This window comes from Sinocyclocheilus rhinocerous, unplaced genomic scaffold (assembly GCF_001515625.1).
Source record: "Sinocyclocheilus rhinocerous isolate Xijiao unplaced genomic scaffold, SAMN03320098_v1.1 scaffold203, whole genome shotgun sequence".
In the NCBI taxonomy this organism is placed as follows: domain Eukaryota; kingdom Metazoa; phylum Chordata; class Actinopteri; order Cypriniformes; family Cyprinidae; genus Sinocyclocheilus; species Sinocyclocheilus rhinocerous.
The window spans coordinates 369,716-388,215 of record NW_015644353.1 but is presented as its reverse complement, the minus strand read 5'-3'; the positions used below and the strand labels follow the sequence as shown (position 1 = coordinate 388,215).

Sequence of the window (18,500 nt, the reverse complement as noted above, 5' to 3'; positions counted from 1 at the left end):
TTTTTTTTTTTTTAAATTGAGTCCCGATGTCCAAGAATGTAGCATAACTTATGAAAAAAATTTTTTTTTTTTTTTTAATGCTCTAAACAACGTAATGACATGAAAAAACACAAATTTTTTCCTAAAATGTTTTGCCAGGTCTCAAGAGGTTAAAAACAACTGACACTACTTCACTTGCATCATGTTCTGTGTTGTATTTGTAGCTCAGGGAGTCTAAATGCATCTCTGAACATCTGAAGCAGAAGTCTGACTCACTTGGCGAGCGCTCCGTCAGGGTCGGTGAGGTTGATGTGAGCGTTGGGTCCGAGCAGAGAGTCCAGATGAGCTGAAACCAGCTGCTGTTTGAGCTGCGCCGCCTGCTGAGCCAAAGCCACCGGAGTCAAACGCTCCTCCGAGCTGCTCTCTTTAGTCGTGACCTGCAAGAAAACATACAGTCAAACCAAAATCTATTCAGACACCTTCAATCACCAATTGTGACCCTGGAGCACAAAACCAGCCATAAGGGTAAATTTTTCGAAATTGAGATTTATGCATCAACTGAAAGCTGAATTAATAATATTTCCATTGATGTATGGTTTGTTAGGATAGGACAATATTTGGCTGAGATGCAACTATTTGAATATCTGGAATCTGAGGGTGCAAAAAAATCTAAATATTGAGAAAATCATCTTTAAAGTTGTTCAAATGAAGTTCTTAGCAGTGCATATTACTAATCAAAAATTAAGTTTTGATATATTTACGGTAGGAAATTTACAAAATATCTTCATGGAACATGATCTTTACTTAATATCCTAATGATTTTTAGCATTAAAGAAAAATGTATAATTTTGACCCATACAATGTATTGTTGGCTATTGCTTCAAATATACCCCAGCGACTTAACACTGCTTCTGTGCTCCAGGCTCACAATTTAGCTCAACCAAGCAATGCTTAATTTAGTTCAGTCTGTGGTGTAAAAAGGTTGCATTAGCAATTAAATAAAAACACTTAAGCAAAACATGGTCAAAGTGTCTGAATAATTTTTGGTGAATTCAATTTTACTGGTAGTCCACTGTATGAAGAAGTTTTGTGTATAATATATCACAGTTGACTTTATTTGGCTATCCTCACTTACATAAATGAACTGTAGTGTCCTGCAACCACTAGTAAAAAAAATAAATAAATAAAAAATTATATCTGCTGTCTGAATAATTTTTGGTTTGACTGTACATCAGCGTCACATAAAACACAAAACGTGCTTGTTCAATGCATGTCCGAGAGTCTAAGTGGACTGTTTTTAATCAGAATAAGCAGCACAGTGAACCAGGCTTTAAGACTTGAGTACACTAGGATTTACAGTACTGTTCAAAATGTTGAGGTTGGTAAGATGTTTTAATGTTATTGAAAGAAGTCTCTTCTGCTCACCAAGGCTGCATTTATTTAATCCAAGATACAGTACAAATTGTGAAATATTATTACAATTTAAAACAACTGTTTTCTGTTAATATATGTTAAAATATAATTTATTCCTGTGATGCAAAGCTGAAATTTCAGCAGACATTACTCCAACAAAATCCTTTGATATTTATTTATAAAATGTATATATTTTTTTAATTATTGATAAAATTTCAATATATTTTGACAATATTCAATATTTGAATGACTTAAAACTGTACATATTTGATCTGAATGTCTTAAAAAGGTGCTTTTCTTCACTTAGAAGAACCACAATAGAAATCTAGTTGAAATGTTTTTGCACCATTTTTCACTAAATGAAAAATATATATTATGTTTAATAATTCACATTCTTATGCACCAACATAACAATGCATAGCAATAAACATTGTTTTTGACTTTTTAATGTTTTTGAAAAATGTCTTTTATTCTCATCAAGGCTGCATTTATTGGATCAAAACACAGTAAAAAAATTATGAAATTATATGTTAAAATATAATTTATTCCTGTGATGCAAAGCTGAAATTTCAGCAGACATTACTCCAACAAAATCCTTTGATATTTATTTATAAAATGTATATATTTTTTTAATTATTGATAAAATTTCAATATATTTTGACAATATTCAATATTTGAATGACTTAAAACTGTACATATTTGATCTGAATGTCTTAAAAAGGTGCTTTTCTTCACTTAGAAGAACCACAATAGAAAAATAGATGAAATGTTTTTGCACCATTTTTCACTAAATGAAAAATATATATTATGTTTAATAATTCACATTCTTATGCACCAACATAACAATGCATAGCAATAAACATTGTTTTTGACTTTTCAATGTTTTTGAAAAATGTCTTTTATTCTCATCAAGGCTGCATTTATTTGATCAAAACACAGTAAAAAAATTATGAAATATGATTACAATATAAAATACAGTGCCCTGCACTAATATTGGCACCCTTGGTAAATATGAGCAAATGTGGCTGTTCTAACCTATCATGAACTAGAGAAAGCATTTATTTCACATATTCTGACCTGAATATGTTCCACATCCTGGCAGAGCTCGTGAATCTCATTAACCAGTCGCTGATACTTCTGCTGAGGAGTTTCCTTCACGCCACAACCCTCAGCTAACTGCAGGACCAGAGAAAATAAATCAGGATAAACGCCGAGACTCCATAAAACTAAACAAATCATGAAGCGGTTCATGATGAACGAGCGAATCACTCACAAGTTCAAACTCTCCAGACTCATAGCCAACCCTGCGACTCTTACTGATGCGGTCCGAGAAATCTGCGCACGCACACACACACACACACACACACGCGCACACACACACGAACGCACGCACGCACACACACACACACACACACACGCGCACACACACACGAACGCACGCACGCACACACACACACACACACACACGCGCACACACACACGAACGCACGCACGCACACACACACACACACACACACACATGTCTGGTCAGTTGATGTTGTTTTAAACTTTATTTCTCTGTTGAACGCAGAAGATGTTTTGCTAAATGTCCGAGTTGCTCTTTTCCAGAAGGCTCCAAGCTCCCAAAATAGGCTTTCAAATATACAGAACATTTGAACTCCTTCCAATCAAGGGACATTTGTAAACAAAAAAACAACAAAAAAATTCACACAGACACACACACACACAATCACGCACGCACACACACACACACAAACACACGCACAGAGAGAGAGAGAACAATAAAGTTAGACACAAGCAAAACCAGATAATTTCACAGCAGGGTTATTATAGCTAACCAAAACTAAAACCATAAAAACACTTTTGTTACTTGAATCAAAATAAATTTGAATTGAAATAAAATAAAATAAAATATAAAAAAATATTTTATTTCAGCTAGTTGCCAAGGCAACATTTCTTAATTTCATTTAGGTTAACTTTAAGTACTATAATAACTAAAACTGTAAAACTATACTTTAAAATATAATACAATTATAATACAATAAAAATAAAATCAAATATAAAAATACAAATTAATCAAAAAAATGTATAAAAGCTATAAAAGTATATTAATGATACTAAAGCAACACTGTGAGACAGATCTGTAAACTTAAAATTATTAACGTTAAGACAAATTATAAACAAATAATTTATTAAAACACCATATAGATGCCCAGATGACTCACATTAGTAGCGTTACATTAAAGAATCAATTAAGGTTTTTTTTCAGTCTGCATTAATTATAACAGCTGGGATGCATTCGGCATTAACCAATACCATTCATAACAATGTATACGATAGAAAAATAAAAAGACATTAGTGAGCGAGTAAAACTAAAACCATTAAAAAAATTTTTTTTTACTTGAAATAAAATAAACTTTAGCTGAAATCAAATTAAATACAAAAAACGTAAACTTATTTTATTTCAGATAGTTGCCAAAACAACATTTCTCATTTTCATTTAGTTTAAATAAATAACTATAACTGAAATAACTAATTAATTAATAACACAATTAATACAATCTATATATAAATATTTTTTAAAAAATGACAAATGTAACAAAATTACTAAAACTTTAAAATTAAAATTAGTGCTGTCAAACGATTAATCGCGATTAATCGCATACAAAATAAAAGTTTTTGTTTACATAATATATGTGTGTACACTGTGTATATTTATTATGCATATATAAATACACACATACAGAATATATTTTGAAAATATTTACATTTCTATATTTGTATAATTTATATTATAAATAAATATATTTAATATATGAACATAACATATTTTTCTGAAATATATACATGCATGTGTGTGTCTTTATATATACATAATAAATATACACAGTGTACACACATATATTATGTAAACAAAAACTTTTATTTTGTATGCGATTAATCGCGATTAATCGTTTGACAGCACTAATTGAAATTAAAACAAAAAATACATAAAAATCTTTATTCAAATTTGAATCAAATCTATAATATTTACTCAGTGATACTAAAACAACAGTGTTAGGTATATCAGAAACGACTCTCCTCACCCAAACCCTTGGCGCTGACGTGTTTGTCTTTGAACTTGTCGTAGGCGGCGTTGGGATTGACGACGATCCGCTCCACGCTGTCGCTACACAGCTCCTCCTGCGAGACGAGTCAGAAACCAATCACACGAGAAACACAAACACACACATGACACACATGCAGCGGCGAAACGAACAGATCTGGACGCCTCACTGATTATAAAGGAGACACTTCTGAAGCTCTGATTGGTTGAATCTTTGAGGCAGTTAGGCCCCTCCCACAGAAGGGGCGTGGCTGACTGGAATAGAGACAGAGCACATTTAGGCCACGCCCATACACTCTCCATTGACTTTGTATTGCGGCTGCCTCCTTGTCATTTCTGATTTACAACCATCTTCAAGAATCGGCTAAAAACACATCTCTTCCATCTTTATTTGACCCTCTAACTCTAGCACTCTCTATTCTAATTCTATTCTTTAAAAAAAAACTTACAAAAACTTAGACTTGCACTCTATTTATTTACTAACTGCTTGTTTTCTTTAAAAAGAAACTAACACTAGCTTCTCTAATCTTTTTGTATTCTATCTGTTTTCTTTTGATTTATTATACAATTAACAAAAAGCAAAAAAGGCCTCTAACACTAGCTTGCTCTATTCTTTTTCTATTTTATGTTTTCTTTTTATTTATTATATATATATATTTTTTTTAAAACCTTGCAACGTGTGCTGCGTTTAAGCTAACTGAGACTTGTTATAGCACTTGCATATCATTGCTCTTTTGTTGGTTTTGATTGCTTCCATTGTCCTCATTTGTAAGTCGCTTTGGATAAATAAATAACAAAAAACAGAGCAATGCCTAAAAGCTGCTGTGTGACGAGGTGTACAGTAAATAAGCTAAAAAACCCAGAACTATGTTTTTATAAGCTGTCGACCCCAAAACAAAATGAGCGTTTAAGGACACATATTACGTTTCCCTCCAGTGAGCGCAGTTCTCAGAGTAACATGACATGCTGTGCTCTACTTATCTGTCTTAAATGCTCGTTTTTTGGGTCGACAGCTTATAAAAACGTAGTTCTGTGTTTTTTAGCTTGTTTACTGTACACCTCGTCACACAGTAGCTTTTAGGCATTGCTCTGTTTTTTGTTATAAGTCAGAAATGACAAGGAGCAGCTTCCCGCAATAGAAAGTCAATGGAGAAGGCTGGATTGTTTCCCGGTGGTGGGCGTGGCTTTCAGATTATGACGCGTGTCTCTATGTTGATTTAAGAGTGACGTGTGAGAACGTCTGTCCAGCTCAGGTTCTGCACAGAACTAATTTAATCCCTCAGAAATAAACAATTTCACAGACCATCATGCATTTATTCTGTCAAACACACACATCAATGGGAAAATAAATGACAGGAAGAGATTCAAGCTGACGGCACAGGTGTTTAATAAGCTCGGGCGTCATCTAAAATACAACAGCAAACTCAAAACATATATGCTAGACTCTGCCAAACTCTATATTAGTGTGCTGTGAATGTTATGACTGGAGTTTAGTGTGTTACTAGTTTCTTACTGGACCGTGTGTCTCTATTCCCTTCTTTAGTGTAACTCTAATTCAGCAAACAGCACTAAAGGTTTGTTATGAGGGAAAACTATACACTATGAATCTGCGTGTCTACTGTGGCCATTACGCTGGAGAAACACCAACACACACTTCCACAGGCAGAGCATCTGATGAACGCGAGCGTACGGTGAACTCACACAGCATTTGGACACTCTTCTGCATAGTGCTGGACGGTATGACCAAAAATGTATATCACGGTATTTTTCAAAATTATACCGGTTTCACGGTACATGACGGTATTTTTTGGTCAATGTGGATATTGTGGATGAGTTCTTCTGTGTCATCACGTTCTATTAGTTCTACAGCTTCAGTTTCTGAACTTTCACGCTTAGTAACACATACAGCTGTTCCCTCACCACAGTGCAACAGTGAAAAGAGACCCCTCTCAAACAGTGTCGCGTTCCGAACGTTGTTTAAGCGACATACGGTATTTTAAAAATTCATATCATAACAAAAATAAACACCGGTATTCAGTATGAACCGGTATACCGCCCAGCACTACTTCTGCATTAATTGGCTGGGATTGTCAGCATTTTCAGCAGCGTTTAGAGTACAGCTTGCCACTTACAGGACAGTAAATGTACAGACTTTTTCATTTTGGAGCATCGAGCATTGAGTTGAGGACACGACAGCGCACTAGAGATGATGCTGAAGCATTACAAATCAAACACTAATTTAATCTTCTACATTTTACATTATAACGTTCACGTCAAATGTTTCAGGAGGTCTACAAGCATCACAGTTAACACTAGTCTGCACTAGTGATAAAACAGCAGCCGTTTTGAGAGCCATAAGTGTGCGTATACTAGTATGCTATACTATTATGTAATTTTTATATAATATTTTATACATAAAATATTAATAATATAATAGTATACCTTACTTATATTATCGACAAAGTATGCACACATATTTTAACTGTTATATAAATATTTTAATAATATAATAACTTGTTATATACATAATAATAATAGGTGTAAATAAATTGCACTGTGCAATAATATATACAATATTTATTTATTTAGAGTATAAGTATCTTTTAATATAAAAGTCTTGCTCTTAATAAAGTAGCATAAATATATTAAGCATAATTTAAGTATTAGTATTATATAAATATTAGCAAAAATATGTTAATAAACAATAAATATATTCATGTCTACAAAATATAATTTTATTATATATTATTTGACATTTTATGTATACAAAATGTTTTATTAAATTTAATATTTTAATATAATATTATTTTATATTTTATGCATACAGTATACAGTATTTTTCTTTTAAATATAATGTTTTTAAATAATAAATATTTGGATAAAAGCGTCTGCTAAATGACTAAATGTAAATACCAATGAAAATTATTTTGATTGACCCTTATGTGCAACAATTGACATTTATGGAGCATTTTACCACTGGACAGTATTTCTGTCAGCACTCTGTTTGTTTGTGTGTGTTTTTTTTTCAAACTGAAGGACATGTTGAAATCATTTTCTATGATAATAACTGACATCAATGCGCAAAATCCTTCTAAGCGGCTGATGAAAACTCTTATCTGACAGACTGGCCTTTACAGCGCGCTTTAGCCGTTCACATTAACGCTCCAGACGCGTGTGAGTTCACAGACGCACATGCAAAGCTCACGATCAGACTCTGATTGGTTTAGAGGAGTCACTGGGTGTTAAAGGGGAATCAGAAACTCTTACCAGCTCCTTGGGTCCCCAAAGACAGTTAGAGCAAAAGAGAAAAACAGAAGAGAGTGAGGAAGAGAAAAAGAGAGAGAGATATTAATGTAGTTATCATATGACATGCACAACAGGAGCTGGAGGGAGAGGAGAACAGAGCGCTGTGTTGTGAGATTGCTTGTTTATTTCATCAGAGTCTGTTAATTAGAGCCGCAGGCCTCTGTTTCTACAGCTGATACTGAATAATGCCTGTGCACCGCTACATCTGATCATGTTATTAATGTGAAACCGCTCACAGGTCAGTAGCTAATGTGATCTCCAGCTGCGAGAAAGATTACCCAGAGTTTCACACAAAATAGCAGAGTCACGTGAACTCGTGTCAAACGTTAGTCGTGCTGTTCTGCGGCGAGAGCAGATGTTAGTCTACAGCTTGTGACACAGACTTCATCACTTCAGGAATAAGAAGGATAAGAGGATCGATGCAGCATCCAGAGGTACACACATACAGAGAGACTGAAGGCAGAAGGGGTGCACAATTAACAGTAATTAAACCAGAACCATCATATGGCTTAGTGTGATTATCAAAACCCAAATTCTGCATTTTAATTAAATAAATATTTATGCACAAAAAAAATATGCACTGAGTTTGGGTCACTTGGGATTTGTGAGCGCAATATGTGTGAAGCATCTTTCCCACACTTGTGTTGAGAAGCGCTTATAAAACCAGCTGTTCTTAAAAGAGAAGCTCCCTACAGTAAAAAATAAATAAATAAAAAATATATTAAAATATAAAAGATATATTGATTATTAAATCCAAAATGAGTCTGACATCAGTGCACTGAACAGTTAAGTTGAAGTTTATTCAACTTTAATCCGTTGAAGTTTATTTCACTTCGGAGCATTCATTCACGGATTTGCGCTACTGTCGTCACACACAGACAAAACTTACTAGAGAAGTGTGACATAATATACCTCTGTAAATAAATACAATATAAATTCACGTCTCGCGCACTTTAATGCCCTTTGAATGTAACGTGTACGTTCCCTTGGAACTGGAATCATGGCGGAATTTCATGTGAAGTCCACTTCGCAGGGCACTTGCGGTCGAATAAGCCTAAACTGTTTATTTTTTATATTTTATTTTCTTTCAGTTAATGTTTATTCTATTTTAAGTAACAAAAATGTTTTCTATGGTTTTAGCTTTAATTAACTATAACAGCCTTGATATTCACAACAATTTTGGCTAAATTATTCAGCCATACAAACAAGCACAGCAAAACTTGTGCCTTTTAAATCACAATTTTCATCAGAAAAATTGCTTGTTTTTTCTCACAAACTGTGCAGCCCTAGAAGGAAGTGAAACACACACACAATTTACTTCTGTCAAACTGTCAAATTTACCACCATTTGTTCCTTAAAACACACAGTGAAACAGCTAAACGTCACTCCACATCCTTTCTCAGGTCATTAGTGTTAAAACTTACAAACAGCTTCAAGTTTACACATTAAATTTAGAAATAATTAATACAGTTCTGTTCATGTTATTAACATGAGCCATATACTATAACCAAAGTAACTACCATAAAAATCACTGCAGTAAACCAGTCATCGAGATTAGGGCTGCACGATATATCGAAATTATCGAAATATCGCAAATGTAAATATTGCAATATGCATATCGCAAGGACGTGCGATATCTGAATCATTTTAATAATAGGCTACTTAAATCAAGTACTTTAGTACTGTACATTTAGTTCTGGAACTAAAGCGGTGCGAAAGGCCCTATTGATGTTCAATTACATTTTCTGATTTGTGACATTACTTTTTATGTAATGCTAAAACACTGCTGGTCACTTTCAGAAGTTGTAGTGATTCTTTCTTTTCCAAGAAAGAATGTGAAACAAATTGGTTATATAATTTTCATTTTTAAATATTTTAAAATATAATTGAAATTGATTTTACACACTTTAAGCATATCGAATATCGCATTTTTTTAACAAGGTATCGCATATCGCATTTTTCTTCAATATCGCACAGCCCTAATCGAGATTATTCATCATAGTTTCATAACTATGTCTAGCAGGTTAAAACCTGTACCACACTTTACCAGTTCAGACTTTTGTCATAATGTAATATGACACACACACAGGCTAAACTAGGTATAAAAAAACCCGTTTATAGTTCAAATTAGGGATGGAACGATTACCGGTTTGACGATAAATCATGATAAAATTCTCCACTGTAAGTATAACCGTTTCATATTTTAACTATCATTAGAACCGTATTCGATTACCGCGATTTGAACAACGGAGGATAAATAATAAATACAGTGCAGCATAAAGCACAGGTTTCAGTAACAGTCTCAGGTGCGCACAGCACACAGAGTAGTTTCGTTTTGTGTGAAAACATGGCACAAAAGCTGAGAGGTTTTAAAAGAGTGCCAAGGGTATTATACAAATTAATATACGACATTTCCAGCACATTTTAACAATACCGTTATAATACTGATAACCGTGATAATTTAGGTCACTATAATCGTTATAAGAAACTTTCATACCGTTACATCTCTAGTTCAAATAAATCAAAAAACACCCCAATGCTAATCGTACGACTGTCCCTGATTAGAAAACATTCGAAAGGCAGGAAGATTTCAACCCATGCAGTTACTGCGTTAGAAAACAATGACGTCTTACTTGCACAAACTAGCATCCGGAGTGGGTCAGACAGTGATGGTGGGTTAGTGAATGAGGAGGGAAGGTATAATTAGCTCAAATATGAGTCACACACACACACAGATACTCACCGACTCAAACTGCGCCTGATCATCCTCGGGCAGATCACTCGTCTCATAGACATCAGGCTCATTGGAGGCCTGGGAGGAAATGATGTCATTTCAATAATGATGATGTCATTTCAATTATATTATGTCATGTCAATAAAATGTGAGAACAAAAACACAACAGACATAAAATCTCAAGAGAAAACAGATACATATTTATACATTTATAATTGTACCTTCTCATCACACTGCAAAAAGTGTTGCTCTTTATCAGTATTTTTGCCTTGTTTTCCAGTTTAAATGTCTAAAGATTCTTAAATCAAGATACATTTACTTGAGAAGCAAATGACCTAAAATAAGAAAACTTGTTTTATGAGAAACTGGTCATAATGAAGGGAGAAAATAACAAATATCTGCCAATGGCAATGAAAAATCAACTTAACGCAAAGGGAAAAAAGTTATAGTTAACGAGATATTTGTTCTCGTTTTAAGCATAAACTCACTTCATTTTGTTACATTTTTCAAGAATTTACATTTGTTTCTTAAGCAAATGTATCTTGATTTAAGGATGTTTGGATATTTGCATTTGAAAACAAAAACACTGAGAAAGATATTCATTTTTTACAGCGCAAGCAACATTTAATGCCATGACTTTATGAATGTAAGATATTCTGCTCTCATTTAAGCCCTTCTTAAGACTCACAGAAAAATTTATATATATATATATATACTCAGAAAACAGAATATTTACAAGTGTCAAACTCAACTCTAGAAGGTACTTAAAGGTGCAGTAGAGGGGGAACTATTTTCAATCTAGACCGGAGAAAACACCTAGCAACCAATGAGAACACCCTAGCAACTCCATAAAAACCACTCAGAACACAAAACAATAATTACAAGTAGGAAGCTCAGAATTCTAGAAGATATGCAAGTTGCATTGAGGTTTGCATTGATGCATTGCACTCATGTCAGAAAGGAGAAAAAAACAACTCCATAGCAACCACGCAGAACACCATAGCAACCACATAAAACACCCTAGCAGCTATTCAGAACACCCTAGCAACCCCATAGCAACCACTCAGAACACAGAACAATATTTACAAGTGGGAATCGAGAATTCTATAAGATCCTCAAGTTGCAGTGAGGGGGGACTCTTTTTACGCCAAACAGGATACATAATGTAGCAACTCCATAGCAACCAGGCAGAACACCCTAGCAACTCCATAGCAACCAAGCAGAACATGAAATTGATTTTACACACTTTAAGCATATCGAATATCGCATTTTTTTAACAAGGTATCGCATATCGCATTTTTCTTCAATATCGCACAGCCCTAATCGAGATTATTCATCATAGTTTCATAACTATGTCTAGCAGGTTAAAACCTGTACCACACTTTACCAGTTCAGACTTTTGTCATAATGTAATATGACACACACACAGGCTAAACTAGGTATAAAAAAACCCGTTTATAGTTCAAATTAGGGATGGAACGATTACCGGTTTGACGATAAATCATGATAAAATTCTCCACTGTAAGTATAACCGTTTCATATTTTAACTATCATTAGAACCGTATTCGATTACCGCGATTTGAACAACGGAGGATAAATAATAAATACAGTGCAGCATAAAGCACAGGTTTCAGTAACAGTCTCAGGTGCGCACAGCACACAGAGTAGTTTCGTTTTGTGTGAAAACATGGCACAAAAGCTGAGAGGTTTTAAAAGAGTGCCAAGGGTATTATACAAATTAATATACGACATTTCCAGCACATTTTAACAATACCGTTATAATACTGATAACCGTGATAATTTAGGTCACTATAATCGTTATAAGAAACTTTCATACCGTTACATCTCTAGTTCAAATAAATCAAAAAACACCCCAATGCTAATCGTACGACTGTCCCTGATTAGAAAACATTCGAAAGGCAGGAAGATTTCAACCCATGCAGTTACTGCGTTAGAAAACAATGACGTCTTACTTGCACAAACTAGCATCCGGAGTGGGTCAGACAGTGATGGTGGGTTAGTGAATGAGGAGGGAAGGTATAATTAGCTCAAATATGAGTCACACACACACACAGATACTCACCGACTCAAACTGCGCCTGATCATCCTCGGGCAGATCACTCGTCTCATAGACATCAGGCTCATTGGAGGCCTGGGAGGAAATGATGTCATTTCAATAATGATGATGTCATTTCAATTATATTATGTCATGTCAATAAAATGTGAGAACAAAAACACAACAGACATAAAATCTCAAGAGAAAACAGATACATATTTATACATTTATAATTGTACCTTCTCATCACACTGCAAAAAGTGTTGCTCTTTATCAGTATTTTTGCCTTGTTTTCCAGTTTAAATGTCTAAAGATTCTTAAATCAAGATACATTTACTTGAGAAGCAAATGACCTAAAATAAGAAAACTTGTTTTATGAGAAACTGGTCATAATGAAGGGAGAAAATAACAAATATCTGCCAATGGCAATGAAAAATCAACTTAACGCAAAGGGAAAAAAGTTATAGTTAACGAGATATTTGTTCTCGTTTTAAGCATAAACTCACTTCATTTTGTTACATTTTTCAAGAATTTACATTTGTTTCTTAAGCAAATGTATCTTGATTTAAGGATGTTTGGATATTTGCATTTGAAAACAAAAACACTGAGAAAGATATTCATTTTTTACAGCGCAAGCAACATTTAATGCCATGACTTTATGAATGTAAGATATTCTGCTCTCATTTAAGCCCTTCTTAAGACTCACAGAAAAATTTATATATATATATATATACTCAGAAAACAGAATATTTACAAGTGTCAAACTCAACTCTAGAAGGTACTTAAAGGTGCAGTAGAGGGGGAACTATTTTCAATCTAGACCGGAGAAAACACCTAGCAACCAATGAGAACACCCTAGCAACTCCATAAAAACCACTCAGAACACAAAACAATAATTACAAGTAGGAAGCTCAGAATTCTAGAAGATATGCAAGTTGCATTGAGGTTTGCATTGATGCATTGCACTCATGTCAGAAAGGAGAAAAAAACAACTCCATAGCAACCACGCAGAACACCATAGCAACCACATAAAACACCCTAGCAGCTATTCAGAACACCCTAGCAACCCCATAGCAACCACTCAGAACACAGAACAATATTTACAAGTGGGAATCGAGAATTCTATAAGATCCTCAAGTTGCAGTGAGGGGGGACTCTTTTTACGCCAAACAGGATACATAATGTAGCAACTCCATAGCAACCAGGCAGAACACCCTAGCAACTCCATAGCAACCAAGCAGAACACCCCAGCAACCCTATAGCAACCACTCAGAACATAAAACAATATTTACAAGTGGGGAAACTCTGAATTCTTGATGGTACATTGTTAATCTTTAGTCTAGTCGAGTTTAGCCTCCAACTTTACCTGCCAAACAGTAAAGAAATGATTTATAATGCCTGACTCTGTGTGTGTGTGTGTGTGTGTGTGTGTGTCTAACATACCTGAAAAATAGACAAACACAGACTAAAATTCATTGCTAGAATAAAAATATTTATGCATGTAAATGTAAAGATCAGGGGGACTACATGTAAAAACCAAAATTGAAAATCCATACTGATTGAGCAAAAGTGTAAGTCTACGGCGGTCATGTAAACAACACAGACTGACATAAGACACAAGTCAAATAAACGCCTGCAATAATAACATGACATATTAAAATACTGGCATTATATTACACCACTGGCCAACGCCCTTCACAAACATCTATTTCTTACAATCCTGCCTGCAAAATAAAGGTGTGCAACAGCCCCTTTACACAGCATACAAGCAACTAAGCCGGGAAAATAGTCATTTAGGCAATATTTATAAGTTGTGTGTGTTATGTTTGACGAGCGTCCGTTACAAACATGAGCTAACACTCCTCTCAAGAAACTGAAATAATACTACATCTCAATAGCCCAATTACTTTTAAACCCCTTGTACAAATTATATTTACTCAGTACACTTGATTAGTCTATAGATATGAATTTATATGAATGTTTCGCTTTGAATCACCTCAGACCGTTAGCCGCGGCTAATGCTAATGCTAATATACCGCACTGTTATTGTTGTTTAAGGTCTGAATGAATCACTTACGATGCCCGGCAGGTTTGCATACTTCGGGTCGGCCATTGCAGCAAGCTGGGGAAAGCAGTTTAATGTGATTCTTTATGCAATGTGTGTTTCTTTACTGCCGTTTGAACGGAGATATAACCGGTTTGAGAAGCTGATGAGTCGAGAGCGAACACAACACATACAGGCCGCCTGCCACAGTGACAGCTGTGACGTCACACACTAACAAAACCTCGCGCAATCTCGCGAGGATTAGGACATCGGGCGTTTATGAAATATATCTAGGAAATGGCTCCAACTTTCTTTCTTTCTTACTTACTTTCCTTACTCTCTAAAATTCAAATTAATTTAAATTAAAATTTTATTTAAATGAATAAATTCTTACGTTCAAATTAATTTATGTTATATGCTTTTATATATTGCAATATTTTATTTGTATTTATTTTTTAACTATTATATATTTAAATGTAATAAATTAGGTAATACATTACTATCGTTATTATTATTATTTAAAAGTAATATTTATTTTATTTTATTTTATGTTTATCGTTGTGTCCTGGCCGGTCTGTTTAGAAGGATTTGGAGCAGTTGTCATCCAGTTCAATGTAAACCAGCAAAGACCAGCAAACCACCTTATGTTTTTCTCTCTGCACATTTTTAAAAGGTTTATGAGTAATAATGCAACACCCAATATACAAAGCTTTCTTGAAGAAATATTCTTTAAGAATATTAATATTAATTTTTATTATTAGTAGTAGTAGTAGTAGTAGTACTATTATTGTTATAATAATAATTGTTATCATCATCATCATCATCATCATCATAATAATAATAACGATAATAATTATAATAATAAAACTATTATTATTATTATCGCTATTATTATTATTATTATTATTGTTGTTGTTGTTATAATTATTATCATTATTATTATTATTATTATTATTGTTGTTGTTATTATCGTTATTATTATTATTATTATTAGTATTAGTATTAGTATTATTATTATTATTGTTGTTATTGTTGTTGTTATTGTCGTTATTATTATTATTATTAATTTTTTTATAATTATTATCATCATTATCATCATCATAATAATAATAACGATAATAATTATAATAATAAAACTATTATTATTATTATCGCTATTATTATTATTATTATTATTGTTGTTGTTGTTATAATTATTATCATTATTATTATTATTATTATTATTGTTGTTGTTATTATCGTTATTATTATAGTTGTTGTTATTATCATCATCATCATTATTATTATTATTATTGTTGTTGTTGTTATTATAATTGTTATTATTGTTATTGTTATTATTATTATTTAACTATGTGTCCTGGCCGGTCTGCTTAGAAGGATTTGGAGCAGTTGTCAGCTGGTCAGGTTGGGAAACCAGCCAGTTCACTGTAAACCAGCAAAGACCAGCAAACCACCTGAGGCTGCCTTATGTTTTTCTTTGCCGATTTTGAAAGGGTTTAAGGATCAGTAATAATACACAAAGATTTCTTGGTGCTCTTCTCATTTTGTGACTTCTCATTTTTGTCTGAAATGCTAAGCAGCGGTGCTGATGCGAGAGTCAGCACAGCACACGCCCCGCCCCCTGTCAAATACCGGCCAATCAGAGCGCCGCGGTGCCAAGCGCGTGTGTCTCCGTATCCCTGCAGCATCACGCTGCTCTTCTGCAGCACTAACGCTCACAACACAACCTCGAGAGAGCGATTCACAGAAGCACTCGTTACTTTACTATCCTCCGCTCGCCTCGCAGGCTTTAACGACGATGCTTTGATTCGCAGCAGATTCATTTGGATCATTCTTCCTGATTGTTTCGCCTATCTATAAACGCCATTCATCTACAGAGGACCGCGCGAATTATTCACAGATCAGAAGAGAAACGCATTGTTGTGTCTGAAGGCGGCTTTAGTGCAGCATCGCAGGATGGCTGATGTCAGCGCAGAATGCAACATCAGGGTTTTGTGTCGCTTCAGACCCCTGAACCACTCCGAAACCCTCCGAGGGGACAAATATATCCCCACATTTCAAGGAGATGACACTGTCATCATCGGGGTAAGTTCATACAAGTTTTCCTCTTGTTATTCTAAATGTTTATCACAAAGTGACGCAGATGGATTAGAGTCCAAATCTATTTTCAAAGTTTCATCTTCACACTCCTCCAGATGGTGATGTTAATTTTTAATGAAATACTCGCCTGTGCATGCTGATGATTTGCATGTTTATGCATGCACACAAGTGCATTTATAAATATCTAAACAATATTTCACTTGAATGAGAACTTTATAAATGGTTATGAAAGCATTTATATATATATATACATGTATATATATATATATATATATACATAAAACCCTTAGGCCTTAAAAAAAAACATGGGAAATAGACCTGTTCCCAGAGGAGTAAAAGAGTGTCACACACACACACACACACACACACACACACACACACATAATGGGCTTCACCGCTGCTAAAAATCCAGTGAGCACCATCTATCTGCAAGAGCAATGACGCAAAGACAGCCTGAAATAAAGTGTTTGTTTTTATGTGCTGTGGTTATGAATCATGGTTTGACACACACACAAAAAACCATCTATGTGGGTGAATTAGACCAATGAGGATTGAGTAACTTGTATCAAATCAAGGTTTATATGCTAATTCAGTTGCTCCCCACTCTACAGAAGAGTAAAATGTGAGTCTTGATGCAAAATCAGTTGCTGCAATCCTTGTTTAAGAATAACCGGGACTATATTTACACTGCATTCGCAATCCTGGCTTTAGCTTAAAGGTAGATTAAAGGAATAGTTCAGACAACAATGAAAATCTGATGGAAATGTGCTCATCCTCAGGTCATCCAAGATACAGATGAGTTTGTTTCTTCATCAGGTTTGTAGAAATGTAGCACTGCATCAGTGTCTCAGCAATGGATGCTCTGCAGTGAATGGGTGCCGTCAGAATGAGAGTCCAAACAGCTGATAAAAACACCACAATAATCCACAAGTAATCCACAGCACTCCAGTCCATCAGTTAACATCTGGAGAAGACAAAAACTGAAACAAATCCAGCATTAAGACCTTTTTAACTAAAATACATAATCCATAATAACGCTTCCTCCAGTGAAAAAGTCCATCTGCTGTTGTCTCTCTCATCAAAATCCAGCCACATATTAGTTTAGAGCTGTTTAAACGCACTGATGGACTGGAGTGCTGTGGATTACTTGTGGATTATTGTGATGTTTTTATCAGCTGTTTGGACTCTCATTCTGACGGCACCCATTCACTGCAGAGCATCCATTGCTGAGACACTGATGCAATGCTACATTTCTACAAACCTGACGAAGAAACAAACTCATGTACATCTAGGATGACCTGAGGGTGAGGAAATGTTCAGCCGATTTTAATTTATGGGCAAACTGCTCCTTTAACAAATCTGTTGGACCTTAAAACCTAAATCAGCAGTTCATTGGCTCCAAACTTTAATTTCAGTCATTATTGATGTGACCCACTCTATGTGTGCTAAAATGGCCACAACCACACAAGAGTAGCTGAAATACACTGAAGGTTCAAACACAGCGGAGCTCCTCCGGGAGTGTGAACGCTTTCAGACGCACACATTGATCTCCTTGGCAGAAATATAACAGCGTTCGCAGCTCTCATAACCGGCTCCCAGTGCTGCAGCAGCACAAATAGATCAGCCTCTAAAGATGAATGATTCTCAGATTAAAGATAGAGGGTCGGGAAATAAATATATGTCTGAATGTGCCAGTGTCAGTGTGATAGCGCAGGTTTGCAGTTATTGATGATTGTGTGTGTGTGTGTGTGTGTGTGTGTGT

At 34.6% G+C, this 18,500-nt stretch overlaps 2 protein-coding genes across 2 annotated transcripts in view; one reads left to right on the top strand and one right to left on the bottom strand.

Moving 5' to 3' along the window:
- Positions 1 to 14,873, bottom strand: part of LOC107758173 (dynactin subunit 2-like) — a 23,843-nt gene extending 8,970 nt beyond the window's left edge. Inside the window, exons 1-7 of the mRNA XM_016575847.1 lie at positions 14,672 to 14,873; positions 12,622 to 12,690; positions 7,766 to 7,771; positions 4,479 to 4,575; positions 2,666 to 2,727; positions 2,470 to 2,568; positions 256 to 416 (exon numbers count right to left, since the gene is read on the bottom strand). Of these exons, the coding sequence (XP_016431333.1) occupies positions 256 to 416; positions 2,470 to 2,568; positions 2,666 to 2,727; positions 4,479 to 4,575; positions 7,766 to 7,771; positions 12,622 to 12,690; positions 14,672 to 14,707 (530 nt within the window). The 5' untranslated portion in view covers positions 14,708 to 14,873. The remainder of the gene's footprint in view (positions 1 to 255; positions 417 to 2,469; positions 2,569 to 2,665; positions 2,728 to 4,478; positions 4,576 to 7,765; positions 7,772 to 12,621; positions 12,691 to 14,671) is intronic.
- Positions 14,874 to 16,300: 1,427 nt separating this feature from the next.
- Positions 16,301 to 18,500, top strand: part of LOC107758172 (kinesin heavy chain-like) — a 39,423-nt gene continuing 37,223 nt past the window's right edge. The window contains exon 1 of the mRNA XM_016575845.1: positions 16,301 to 16,723. Within this exon, the coding sequence (XP_016431331.1) occupies positions 16,595 to 16,723 (129 nt within the window). The 5' untranslated portion in view covers positions 16,301 to 16,594. The remainder of the gene's footprint in view (positions 16,724 to 18,500) is intronic.